This window comes from Leucopleurus acutus (assembly GCF_964270905.1).
Source record: "Leucopleurus acutus genome assembly, chromosome: 3".
In the NCBI taxonomy this organism is placed as follows: Eukaryota; Metazoa; Chordata; class Mammalia; order Artiodactyla; family Delphinidae; genus Leucopleurus; species Leucopleurus acutus.
Window position 1 is genome coordinate 40,976,384 of NC_139145.1, and position 14,069 is coordinate 40,990,452.

Here is a 14,069-nt window from a genome sequence, read left to right on the forward strand (position 1 = left end):
AAGTCGGTGCTTTGGGGATTAACATACAAAGTATTCATTTTAAAAGTCAACTAGTAATAATTGTATATTAAGGTCTGTGAACAAATGCACATTTTATAGAAAGGTTTGTCTTGTTTTAAAGTGGTATGTATATAAAAGTGTGTTCCTCAATGTTAATGCTCATAAGTTAAAGGATTGTATAAAGTGAGTGGTGCTTCCCTTATTATTGTAAACTTTTTAAAAGCCTTTTATTCAGTAAGTAATAATGAATCCAATAAGTAAATGAATTCATTCTTATACCTCATAATTGAATGTTATAAGCATAGTTGGTCCCATATTTGTCGTGGGCTTGTGACAGTCAACTGGATTGACAGTTAAGTTATCCAGATCTTTTGGATTAACTAATCACTTAAAAAATGGAAAGCAACACCAATGTTTAAAACTACTTTCTGAAGTTTAAAATCTGTGAGAAGGAAAAAAAAAAGATAATCTTTACTGTGTCTTATAGTTGCCTAGGTAAATCGTGTGCAATAATTTTCAGGTTAAAAAAATAATGATCAAAAAAAAATAAAAAAAATAAATAAATATAATGATCAGTTTAAAATATCACTTTAACAAAGAGATTACTAAACCTGAGCTGATGGCCCACTTTTTTCAAATAAGGAATTTCAAGTTATTAGAAAGAATTTGGGCAGCCTCTTAGAGTTCATTTTACTGGAGTCTGAAATTTTACTATTTCTGTCCATTCATTCTTCTAATAATTAATGAAATCCCTCTGAGCTAGACTCTCCCTGCTAGACTCCAGGGACATAGTGTGGAATAAGACAGACATAATCACTGCCATCAGAGAGCTCAGTGTGGTGGGGAAGACAAACATGAAAGAAGTAACTATATGATTGCAATTGTGTTATGTAAGCGCTGTCAAAGGAGGAATGGGGCTTTGAGAGGAAACAGCCAGGAGTCCTGACTTCATCAGGGCACCATGCTGGATACTTTATGTGAATTCTTTCATTACCTCTTCATCACAGCAGGGTTCCCATTTTACAGATTAAGAGTATGAGGCTCAAAGACATCAAGTGACTTGTCCAGAGTCACACACCTAACAAGTGGCAGAGCTGGGATGCCAACACAGCGCTGCCTGTCTCTAGAAATGGGACCCTTTGCATATGCTACACAAGCCTTCTGTGACTATGTCTTTTTATTTTAAAATAATAATTCTCTTTTCTAATTAAAAAGAAATGAACAAAATAAAACTTAAAAAAGAGATGCCTAGTCAAGTGTCACTGGCATGCCCATGTTGGCACCAGAGTTAGGGAGCCTTAACATACCACAGGACCTGGGGTCCCTGCGTCCCTCATACAAGGGTTTCAAGAGTTTAGAAAACCTATGAAATTACATTTTAAAACGTTTAATCCTTAAAACTCTCAAATTTAGCAGGCCAAGAAAATGTGATCTGTGGGATACAACCGAACAACCCTTTGAGATGGGTATTATGTCCATTTTACAGCTGAGGAGACTGAGGCTTAGAAAGTAATTTGGCCATTATCATATGATTAGTGAGTGGTCAAACCGGAATCCAAGCCCTTGGTATCAGATGATCTAGAAAACAGCAGGGTAACTGCATGCTGCCCCTTTTTGGTTTCCCCTGGGTTTGATTAAGAAAGTGACCCACCACCATCTCTACCTTCTGCCAGTGTCCTGTGGTTTAAAATGTAGGTGATACAAAAATGGGAGCTGTTTCTTAGAACCATCACCAGGGCTCCCTTGACCCTAAAGTGTTGTTCACCTGAAATTCTCAGATGCATCTGAGGCCCAGAGGGGAAGTGCTGGGCACTTAGCCAAAGGGAAAATCCCAGTGTTAAGAGAGCATAAAGGATTCACCAGGAGGTACCAGGAATCTCTACCATTTCCATTCCCAGAGTGCTGACATCTGAGTTGTATAGGCCTGTGCAATTGCAGTACCTCTGTGGGCATTTCACTACAGCCAGGCATGATTTTTTTGTTTATCCATCACAGACAACACAGAGAGAAATCAAATTTTTCCTTTATCTCTTCTGCTGGGTACAAGCTAACACATTTGGTTGGCTTCTATAATATGTCATCTCATTGCATTCTCCCAACAACCCTTTGAGATGGGTATTATACCCATTTTGTAGATGAGGAGACTGAGGCTCAGAGAGTAATTTGGCTGATCTCACACAACTAATGAGTGGTGCAACCAGAATTCAGGTCCATGCTGCTGGACTCCAAGCCTACAAATGTACTAACTGGTGCTCCATGGCAACTAGAACTTTGCTACAGTCATAACTTGGACTAAACTGATAGATGTGCCCTTGAAAGTTGCGTGCTGCAGTGACAAGAGTGCTGACAAGAGTGTACGGGAAGGCCTGACTTCTGCTCCTGACTCTGCCACTCACAACCTTTATGATATAAGGGAATAAAATACGTGGCAAAGTTCCCCTAGGATTAGCAGCAGTTCTGACAAAGCCATGATTTGTCAATATTCTGTTACCCCAACCAAGGGGTGCTTATTTTTAAGGTATTTCACAGAAAACTGTGAAAAGATTCTTGTTCTTCATATAGCCCAGTGGTTTCTGAAACCATGTTCCTACAGAACGTCGATGTTCTCCAAGATGGAAGGAGGTGAATCAGACTGAAAATAAATAATAATCATCTCCACCTAATTCACAGGTGGGGTGTAATTGTCAGTCTGAAGATTTTCATAAACACTGGATACTAATCTAGACTGAGTTTCATTATAAGTGAAACTGATTTAGCACAAAAGTATGCATTTCATTTTCATGTTGAATATATCAATATTCTATGGTGTTCTTCCAAAGAACATCCTGATTTGCAGGGGCTCTGAACCTTGAACATGGATTAAACCAATGGATCTGAAAGAGTAGTCCTCAGACCAGCAATATCAGCTTCCCCTGGAAACGTACAGGAATGCAGACTCTCAGGCCCCACCAGACCTGCTGAATCAGACATTCTAGGGTCAGGGTGGGAATGGGGGCCAGCAATCTGTGCTTTAGCAAGGCTTCCAGGTTATTCTGACATATGCTCAAGTTTGAGAACTACTGGTTACCTTATGTAGGAGGAAATAATCTTTGTGTTTGGAACAGTTACAGTCCTAAGCAGGGAGAGAAAGGAAACCTCACCAACAAGGGCTGGACTCACTGCCAGAACTTGAAAGATCACTTCAGTATTACTCCCTATGCCCCCCAACCCAAGTCCTTTAGTCCTGGGTGTCACCGCACATACTGCCTTGTGCTGCTGTAATACGGGTATGTAGCTCATCTCCCCTACTGGAGGGTAGGCATTTAACACACTGACTTAAGAAATATTTGTTGAATGAAAGTATTTGCTCCTAGAAGTCGGGGTCCAGGTAAAAATCATTTTTCACTCTCAGCTGCTCTAGCTCAGTGCCCTTTACACAGAAAGTACCAAGTAAATAATGACTGAATGTTGATCTAGACAAGTCACATTCCTTCTCTGAGCCTTAGGTTTCTCATCTTAAAAATAAGAGCATCATATCAGATAGCTGGCCATAAGGTCTTTCAGCTGCAGATCGTCTGTGGTTCTCTATTTGGAGATGTTCTTACCCAGAGACTGGCAGAGGGCTCCTGGAATTCACTGAGTATTAACCTGACAGTGTAGAGAAGAAAGAGGAAGATAAAGATTAAAGACAATGTACATAGAATGTGAATATGGTTTCCAAAGGTGATTGCATAACTACTGACATTCTCTCTTCTCTTATCCCTCCTCTTCTTTCTCTTTTCCTCTGTCTCCTCCTCTGTTTCTCCCCCTCCTGCAGATGTACCCTCAGCAGTTGGTTGTCTCCTGGTTTTCCCTGGTTTTGCTGGCATCTCCCATCATGGCTATATGGGAACTGGAGAAAAATGGTAACCAGCCTTTCCTGATTCTCTGTGAAGGCCCCAGGATCTAAGACAGGACTGTCAGGCAGCCCCTGCTGGGAAATCAGACTGAAATGGGCAGGCCTTGGGTCTTCCTAGTGAAAGCCATCACTCTGGGATAACACGGGCCCTATGTCCTTGTTCTACCTTTGAGGGTATCTATTATTGTATGGCTTGAGGGTATCTATACTGTTTGGCTTTCATGTTAGATGCCAGAGAAGATTTTTACGGACTATGGTGGGAAAAGAGATATGGATTTTGCCAGTATTACTAAAAACCAGCTGTATCATATGATTAAGATTCCAAAGTGAAAGATTAGAAAAGTATAAGAACTATGTTCTAACATCTTCCACTCCACCACGCAATATTACCCCCTCAGTTGGCACCGAGATGACTTACCTCTGACCAAGCACTTTGGGGAAAGCATGGGATTTAGACCCACACTGACTTGGGTTCAAGGCTGATTCTGCCACTTATTGGTTATATGACCTTGAGCTGGGTCACCTCTGAGCCTGAGTTCCCTCGACTGTAAACTGAGGATTACGAAGTGATATCTACTACATAGATTATTCAATGTACTAGTGAATGCAGAAGACAACAGATAATGAAGTGATAGTAAATGTTAATTAGTATTATTGTTTTGGTTATTTAAAATAATGTCTCTGGTGATTCAGGAGAACCTGTTGACTTTCCCAGTGATCAATAAAAATTATTAGTAGAATAATAGATAGGTATTATTAGAATAAGGTGCTCCCTCTATCCTTCGAGTATCTCACACACGGTAAGTATGCATTAACTGATTGTTAGTTGTTCCTGGAAGACGCTCAGATATTTCTCATTGAAGCCAACATAATAATGTTGGCAATTACTGTCTTTAATAATAAAATAATAATAATAGTTGATATTTATTGAGGCCAGCATCTCATTTAATTCTCACCACAACCATAAGAGATAGGGACTGTGTGTACCCCATTTTACAGATATTAAAAATAGAGGCCACAGAGACTAACTAACTTACCCAATTTCACATACCTGGTAAGGGTAGAACAGGAACTTGATCCCAATTCTGTCTCACTTCAACGCTTATGAACTTAAGTATTTGAAGAAGGTTTTACCAGAATGACATGAGCAATTGTTTCCTCTGTCCTTGGACAGCTGAGCAGGAGGAAATAGGCATACATTTAAAATGAAGACATTGCAGCTGATGATGAGAAATGATCTTTCAATAGTGAGGAGAATACAACACTAAACTGGGTCCCTGAAAGAAATTTGGGGCTCTTCCTCCATTCTTAAGAATTTCTGGAAGATGACAGTCCAGCCATCCCTGCTCTGCCCCAGGAGGTTCTGAGTGTTTTAGACCCTCCCTTGAATAAGGACAAAGCCCTGAGCCAGATGATTATGCCAGATTCCTTCCAACCCTGGGATTTTTAGTGAGCTCAGGACCTTTGGCCCTTTCATAGTACACCCTTAGTTACTTCTGATTTAGTAAACCACAGAAATTCCAGAAAGTCAATGTGAGAAACACTGAGAGGGCGTGCAGCTTTGGAGACAAGATGAGATGCAGCTAAGCATTAGGTTCTAGATGTGCCTCATCAGGCTGCCGCCTGCAGCTGTTTCCCCTGCCCTTGGGCAAGGGTCTTCGGCTTCTGAATCTTAGTTGTGACAGGAAAATAGCCTTGCTGGTCAGTCACCAGTGGTACACAGAGAAACCAGAGAAAGCCAAAGGTGCCACATGGTTTTATGTCAGCACAGCTGACCATTTTCCAAGAGTTGGGGCCCAGATGCTTTTTACCTCTTGTCTCTGTTACCCATTCAGTAGTTTTAAAGCCCTTTGATGTCAAGTGGGAAGTTTATATTACACAACAGCTTTACATTTGGACGCCAATCACAAGAGCCAGCAGTTACAGCTCATTTAAGGGCAGTGTCAAGCTCTTATATAAATTAGCTTATGTGATCCACATCTCCACCTTCTGGATCAAGTACTAATATGTTGCTTATTTTAAAGATAATGACCCTGAAGCTTAGAGTAATTGAATGCCTTGCCCAAGGCCACAGGCCAGTGTAAGAGACAGAGCTGAATCCTAACTCAGACCTGTGTGGTTCCAACATCCAGGCTTTTCACCGCTGTGGCTCTCAAACTAGAGTGGGTTTCAGAATCTTCTGGAGAGGTTAAAAACAGGTCACTGGGCCCGTCTCAAAGTTCTCGATTCAGCGACTGAGAATTTGCAATGCTAACAGAGTCTCACGTGCTGCTGGTAGTAGTTGGATGATCATGCTTTGAGAAGTACTGCATTAAACAATTCTATTTAATTAATAATTGATGCATGAATGAATGAATGAAGATTTGATGTGAAATACTCTTTGAAATACTATATTAGGCCATTCCTCAAGTGCCAGTTTAGATACTGGTATTAAAGGTTCAATGCAGGGAATTCCCTGGTGGTCCAGTGGTTAGGACTCTGCACTCTCACTAGCAAGGGCCGGGGTTCGATCCCTGGTCAGGGAACTAAGATCCTGCATGCTGCACGGTGCAGCCAAAAAAAAAGATCCAATGCAAAGCTGCAGAGACAGAAGTTCTGAGATATAACTCTTGTGCTTCTCACTTGATGTAACCTTGCTTAACCTCTTGGTCTCAGTACCCTTCTCTATAAAATGGAAAGATTAAGATCTACTGAACTGCCTCTAAGAAGGTAAAATAGCTTTTAAAAACACAGAGAGAATGAAAATCTCCATTGGTGAGTTTCACGCAGTTGGAAATAAATCCTTCAATCCCCGTGGAAAATTGGAAGGCATTTTCTCATGCAGTTGTCTGACCTTTGGTGTGTGAATAACAATAACAACCAATGCTGAGTGATAGGTTCTGTGCTAAGTGTTTTACACGCTTTTTTCATTTAATCCTCACAGCCAAACCTACAAGGCAGATACTATTATTATTGTCATTTTACAGACCAAGAAACTGAGGCTCATGGTAATTAAGTACCTTTCTCCAAATTCCCCAGCCAGCTATTGGGGACAGGATCTCAGTCCTGGTCAGTCTTTCTCAACACTTATTCTCTCTGAATGTGAACTGTGCTGGAAGTTTCTTACATCCACCAGGCCTTCGGGAAAGAATATTGTGCTGTTTGCATTTTTCAGTATATCAAGGTTTTCCTCATCTGCCAGCTAATCAGAGGTTAATTATTCACGGCAGCCTGGCAGTTAATGAGCTTATGGCAGCTATTAAACTCTTTGCTTCTCTCTTCCACAACCTTGAACTCAAGTGGTGCCCAAAAACCTGAGATCATCTTACCAAGCATTTGCTGTTATGAGCAAGGTTGTGCTGCTTTAGCCATCCAGATACCGAGTAATCCAAAAATCACAGTCTGGTTCTCCAATCCCTGTGCTCTCCAGTTTATGTTGTAGAATTGGATTGGTATCCTGACGCCCCTGGAGAAATGGTGGTTCTCACCTGCGATACCCCTGAAGAAGATGGCATCACCTGGACCTCAGACCAGAGCGATGAGGTCTTGGGTTCTGGCAAAACCTTGACCATCCAAATCAAAGAGTTTGGAGATGCTGGGCAGTACACCTGTCACAAAGGAGGCGAGGTTCTGAGCCATTCGCTCCTGCTGCTTCACAAAAAGGAAGACGGAATCTGGTCCACTGATATCTTAAAGGACCAGAAAGGTAATTCCATTCCCTTGGGTAGCATCAATTTTCTCTTTTGCTCCATAAGAGATAAAAAAATTAAAAATTTAAAAGGCAAGACATGGTTAGTATAGTTAATGAAGTGATACCAAGTGTCTTACTGAAACCACCCGAAACCTACATTTTCCTTTGCTGTACACTTTGGGTTATCAACCATCAAAATCTCCTGTTGAGAGAGTTTCATGGGAAGTCTAGATGCTTTTCCTGAGGTTCTTTTTAAATAACAGTGATATTATTGGATGGCTAATGGGAGTTAGTTAATGTGCATAGTGTGTAACTCAGCACTGGGCTGATAGCCTTGAAAAATATTAATACCCCCCTCCGATATGTTGGGTGTGTGGCATACAGAATCAGCATCCTATTGGGACATTCCCAGTCCTCGCTGACTGTCTGCCTGGGGAACAGCAGATTTTCCAAGGAAATAAATGGAAGATCTTCACTCTTGTACCATTTGGTGGCCTGTGATTCATCGCAATAAAAATCTTTGCAATTTAAAAGAAAGAAAACCCCTAAATATTGAATTCTTGTTCTTTTCAAATCCAGAGCCCAAAAATAAGAGCTTTATAAAATGTGAGGCAAAGAATTATTCCGGACATTTCACCTGCTGGTGGCTGACAGCAATCAGTACTGATTTGAAATTCAGTGTCCAAAGCAGCACAGGGTAAGTGAAACCACTCGGGTTTCTCAGCATTTTGCTAGAACTTTCTCAATAAGAAAATAAGGGCAACCTAGCAATGGCCCATCAGTTAATGATAAGGGAGAAAATAAAGCCAATCCTATATTTTTAACCCCCCATCCACACACACACACCCTTGCCTAAATTAGGGAAAGAACATGGAGATTTAAGCTAATTGCCTGAACAAATGTATGCATTAGAACAGGATATTATTGGGGCCTGGGAAGAGCCTCTGCTGTGTTTGAACCCACTCATCCAAATTGCCTGGCAATGCCTCATTAAGGCTCATAGCACCACGGCAGGGGTGGGGATGGCGGTGATAAAAGGGGAAATTGAAGCTGTGAAGGACTTGCCGAAATTGCACCTCCAGTCGAAAATAGAAACAAGAGCTCTAGGCATAGATCTTGCAAGCCCTGAGGCTGACTCCAAAACTCTGTGAGGCCTCTAGAAATTTTCCCAGGGCCACTTCAATTCCTTTTTCTTCTACTGACTCCACCAATCTGAAGTTCACTGTTTGTCCTATGTAGCTGGGTTTACCCCGAGAAACCAATTCCCTTAGTACAGAACCTACATTAACCCGCTGTGTGACTTCCTTCCCTCTCATCAAAGTTCCCAAACAGTGTAGGATAACAGAGTAAACCCTAGGTGATCATCCTGACCTGGCCACTATTTAACTGAGTAAATTAACCTTTGGGGTCTTACTATTCCATCTTTAACATGAAAATGCTTACTAAAGAAATGCTTATACAAGTGCACAGAGACATAGATGCAAGAGTTCATTGTGGTGTTCTTGGTGATCAGCAGGGCAAATGTTAAGTAAAGTGTGGTACATTATACCCCAGCTTAATGTGCGGTCCTCAAAATGAATAACACAATCCATGTGGTCTGTCATGGAGCACTCCCCATAATATGTTCAGAAGGGGGAAAGATGGTTGCAGAATTATGTACACCAAATTATATATATATATATATATATATGTGTATATATATATATATATATAAAATTTGATATTATTTCATAAAAATAAAATCTATGTGTGTATATATAGATAAATATGTGTGTATGCATATATATTGATACATGTGGATATATGATTGCTTTGAATATTCACAGAATAATGTCTGGAGGGATACAACAAGCCAGGAATAGTATTTATATCTAAGGAGTGACATTAGGGTTAAAAAGGGGATTAGGGTTAAAAGAGACATACACATTTCATTTACACACCATCTTTATCTTTTTAATTTTTTAAAATTGGTATGTATTGATTTTGTCATTAAAATCCAGAAAATGAGTTAAAAATTTTAATAAGGAGATTTAACCAGGAGCTTTGGATCTAAAAGTTTTCAGCTTCATTTAAGCCAGAGGCAAACATTTGTATTGGGTTGGCCAAAAAGTTCATTAGGGTTTTTCTATAAGATCTTATGGAAAAACCTGAACGAACTTTTTGGCCAACCCAATTATTACCTCTCAAAGCAACGCTTGTTCTCATGGGGAGGGCAGCTTCTTACCCCCTTGAGAGAAATCAAACCAGTTGGAGAAATTTTGTCCTCAGACAGCTGTCTGGTTACAACAGCTAGGGACGTGCCTGCAATCATGTGCCACAGGATAATATCTGTCTTTGATTTCAGCTCCTCTGACCCCCGAGGGGTGACGTGTGGAGCAGCGACGCTCTCAGCAGAGAGGGTCAGAGTGGACCACAGGGAGTATAAGAAGTACACAGTGGGGTGTCAGGAGGGCAGCGCCTGCCCAGCCGCCGAGGAGAGCCTGCCCATTGAGGTCGTGGTGGAAGCTGTTCATAAGCTCAAGTATGAAAACTACACCAGCAGCTTCTTCATCAGGGACATCAGTGAGTTTGCTTGATTATATGTGCTTAATAAAGATAGATGCTGGTTCATCACATGTTAACAATGCTCCGTGCACTGGGGTTAGGGGTTTATACGCATTCTCTCTTTTATTCTGCATCCCGCCCCGAAAAATAATTATAATGTAGATACAATTGTCTGCATTTTAAGGAAGAGGAAATTGAGTCCTAGCTAGGTTAAACAACTTGCCCCAGAACTCACATATAGCAATTCAGACCTGGATCTGCCCCGCTAGAAAAAGCAGGCTCTTGGCTACACTTCTATTCTGCTGCTCAGGCACCTTCCATGATGAATTCAAGAGCAGCCCCTCAAGCATAACATTCATATGCAGAACCAGAGCTTCCCCTACTAACTGCAATTATTCCCAACCAATCTTTCTGTAGAATTTGAAAAAGAGATTTCTTTATTGGAATATAAACCCCTCCAAAATGGATGTCTGTTTTTTTCCGTTGGAAGATGGAGATTTTTGCCATTTGTCATTTCCTTTACCATTTATCCAGTGAACATGCATCATGAAATAAAAAGTGATAGAATCACAGAACCTGCTCTAGCATTTGTGGGGAGATTGCCTTTGGTGGAAAGGAGAGGGTGGGGTCTTGTTCACATAGGGTACCAAGGAAGGTCTCTATGAGGAGGTGGCATTTAGCTGAGTCCTAAAGGAAAGAAAATGCCAGTGTGTTGAGAAGAGGAAAGAATATTTGTGGAGCATCTGCTAGGAGTCTTGGTCTTTGTGTGGAGATCTAGCTCTGGAGAGCTAGATCCAGAGAGCCCAAGCCCATTCCATGGACTCTCTCCCCTCCCCCTCCCCTCCTAGAAAAATGTACACTACTCGAGGACAGAGTTTTTCTGACACTCACTGTTGTGCTTTCCATGCACAGTCCAGTGGCTGTCACATAATGGGGGCTTTTTATTGAATGAATGAGTGACCGAGCATAGAGACAATTTGGCTGTAACTGCCACAGGACAAGTCGGTGTCAGATTCCACGAAAGGGCTAAAGAAAGAGCACTAAGTGGAAAATCTCTCATCTGGTCCCCAGCAAGAGGCTCAGCCCAATTCCGAGTTTGGTGCAGAGGGGGATTGATTACAGAGAGGGTGGTCCTTCACTGCAAGCCCAGACGTGAGTGTCTTGTCTCTAAGAACTTTCCTCTGAGCACCACGCAGAGGTGGTTCCACCACCAGGGCCCCTGTGACTGCGCAGGGATGAGAAGGATTCTGAGCCTCTCTCAGGTTCAGCGATAGAGGAGGCAGCAGTTGGTGACGGCTGCCTTGTACAGGCACCAGCGTGAGCGCCAGCCGCAGGGGTGTCTCACGTCTGCCAACCAGGTGCTCAGAGAAGTTAAGTAACTATGATATGGACTCAGAGCTGGTCAAAGGCGAAAGTGGGACCAGAAGCCAGAACTACGTTACCCCAAAGCCCCATTAGCAAAATAAAGGGTGTTTCTTTCTCTTCCACAGTCAAACCAGACCCACCCAAGAACCTGCAGCTGAAGCCATTAAAGAATTCCCAGCATGTGGAGGTCAGCTGGGAGTACCCTGACACCTGGAGCACCCCACATTCCTACTTCTCCCTGACATTTTGTGTTCAGGTCCAGGGCAAGAACAAGAGAGAAAGGGTAAGATGTGATTCAGGTGCTGTCTATTCTGTAGTCAGGTTTATGTAGGCCCACATCAAGGAGATTAATGATGATAATAGCAGCGAATGTTTATTTGGCACTTTCTATGTGCCTGAAACAGTGCTAAGGGTTTTCCCTGCGTATCTCACTTAATTCTCACAGTAACCCTAGAAAGGCAGGCAGTGTTACTCGTACCACTTCACTAGTGAAGATTTTGAAGCTCAGAGAAGTTAAGTGACTTGCCCAAGGTCACCCAGCTAGAAAGTGGCACAACCAGGACACAAAGGCCATGCACCTAACACCCTACTGCCACCAGTATGGTTGAACATTATCTTGCTCTCAGAATTGGTCCTGATATAGGAAATCTGGGCTCTAGGAGCCTAAAAATGTTTCAAATTGACAAATATAATGGGTGATAGAACATTCATGCTGTGTCTCATCCAAAATAGATAATTCCCGGCTGTTCCATATATTGTGGAATTATCTTATTGAACAGAATGTTGGCTAAGACAATGGCTTTCAAACTTTCTTGCCTGAGCATCATAATCCCAAGGTTCTAGAGGCCCTCTTATAGAGCCTGAGACTCCTTGGATGCCAGTTTTAGAAATCACTAAACAAAGGCCTTATTCGGCACAGTGTTTAGCACGTGGTAGAAATTCAGTGATTCAGGTACTCCCTGAGAATTTTTTTTGTGGAAGGGAAGGGCTATTCTGGAGTAGATTTTACCTAAAAATTATTTAAAATCTTGATATGTACTTCCCAATATAAGATCTATATTATTAATAGGTAGTATTTATAGAGCACTTTCTGCATGGTTAAATACCTTGCTACTTGAACTTTTACAACTCTATGAGGGAGTAAGTATTATTATCCCTCTCTTACAAATGAGGACTTGAGAAACAGAGAGTCTAAGATATTCTCCTGTGTCCACATAGCTAATAAATAGCAATGCCTGGGCTTGAACACAGATTTTATTCTGATAAAAGGATCAGGATATGGAATTTCAGAATATCCAGGGGACAGCAAATCTGTCTCAGTCCCACCACTGACCTAGTACTGCGGTGAGTGCACATGGGGCCTTCATGCAAGGCAACTGTGCTAGAAAGATGAAAACTGGACCAAACAATTTCTCCCTCAGGGCTTTGGACTTATAAAGTAGAAAAGCCGCATCTGTGTTGAGAGCTGCTGTCAGTAGGTGGCACAAGTTCTACACACACCCCTATGAACTGCGAGTGTGGTGCCCTGAGACCAAGGTGTGGCTGTTTTGGGAGATTGTACTTTGCCAAAATATGCCCAGCCCACCTTGTGATTGCGTTGCCAAAAATTTCCCTCTTCTTTGCAGAAAGATAAACTCTTCACGGACAAAACCTCAGCCAAGGTCATGTGCCACAAATATGCCAACGTCCGCGTGCAAGCCCGGGACCGCTACTACAGCTCATACTGGAGCGAATGGGCATCTGTATCCTGCAGTTAGGTGAGCAAGCCTGCGAAGCCCAGCCCAGCCCTGCACACTCAGTTGTACCCAGGTGCAGGACAATGGTGGGGTCTGTGTGGGACAGGAAAGAGGGGATGGGATGCCCAACACGCAGTCACCAGAGGCAGAAACATACATTTGTTCATTAACAGATACTTATTGATGCCCATAGTATTCCAAGCAGTATGCTGGGCACGGGGACACTGCAGTAAAGAAAGCAGGCACAGGTCCTGCCCTTCCGGAAGGGAAGGCTGTGGGAGAGAGAAGTAGCCAAGAGTCAGAGCATAGGTGTCCTGCAAGCTGTTTCCAGGAATTAGAATCTTATCTGGAGACCACTGGGGGCCACTGAAGGGCTTTAAGCAAGGAAATGACATGATCAGATATTCTTTTAAGAAAACTCTCGAGGGCTTCCCTGGTGGCGCAGTGGTTGAGAGTCCGCCTGCCGATGCAGGGGACACGGGTTCGTGCCCCAGTCAGGGAAGATCCCACATGCCGCGGAGCGGCTGGGCTCGTGAGCCATGGCCGCTGAGCCTGCGCGTCCGGAGCCTGTGCTCCGCGACGGGAGAGGCCGCAGCAGAGAGAGGCCCGCGTACCACAAAAAAATAAATAAATAAATAAGAAAACTCTCGAGACTTCCCTGGTGGTCCAACGGTTGAGACTCCGTGCTCCCAATGCAGGGGGTACGGGTTCGATCCCTGGTTGGGGAACTACGATCCCACATGCCTCAATGCACGGCCAAAAAAAAAAAAAAGAAAGAAAAGAAAACTCTCAAGATAGCCTCTGGTAAGCATGGTATCAGCAAAATCCTAGGCCACATAAGAACGGGCTGGACCCTTCTGACGAGGAACCCCCAAAA

At 42.6% G+C, this 14,069-nt stretch overlaps 1 protein-coding gene across 1 annotated transcript; it reads left to right on the plus strand.

Annotated features, from left to right (window-relative positions):
- Nucleotides 1-3,796: 3,796 nt before the first annotated feature.
- IL12B (interleukin 12B) lies at nt 3,797-13,213 on the plus strand (the record flags this gene model as incomplete). Its single annotated transcript, XM_082836958.1, has 6 exons — nt 3,797-3,884; nt 7,287-7,562; nt 8,127-8,244; nt 9,892-10,109; nt 11,582-11,739; nt 13,082-13,213. The coding sequence occupies 6 exons, from the start codon at nt 3,797-3,799 to the stop codon at nt 13,211-13,213; spliced, it is 990 nt and encodes a 329-aa protein (XP_082693084.1).
- Nucleotides 13,214-14,069: the final 856 nt, after the last annotated feature.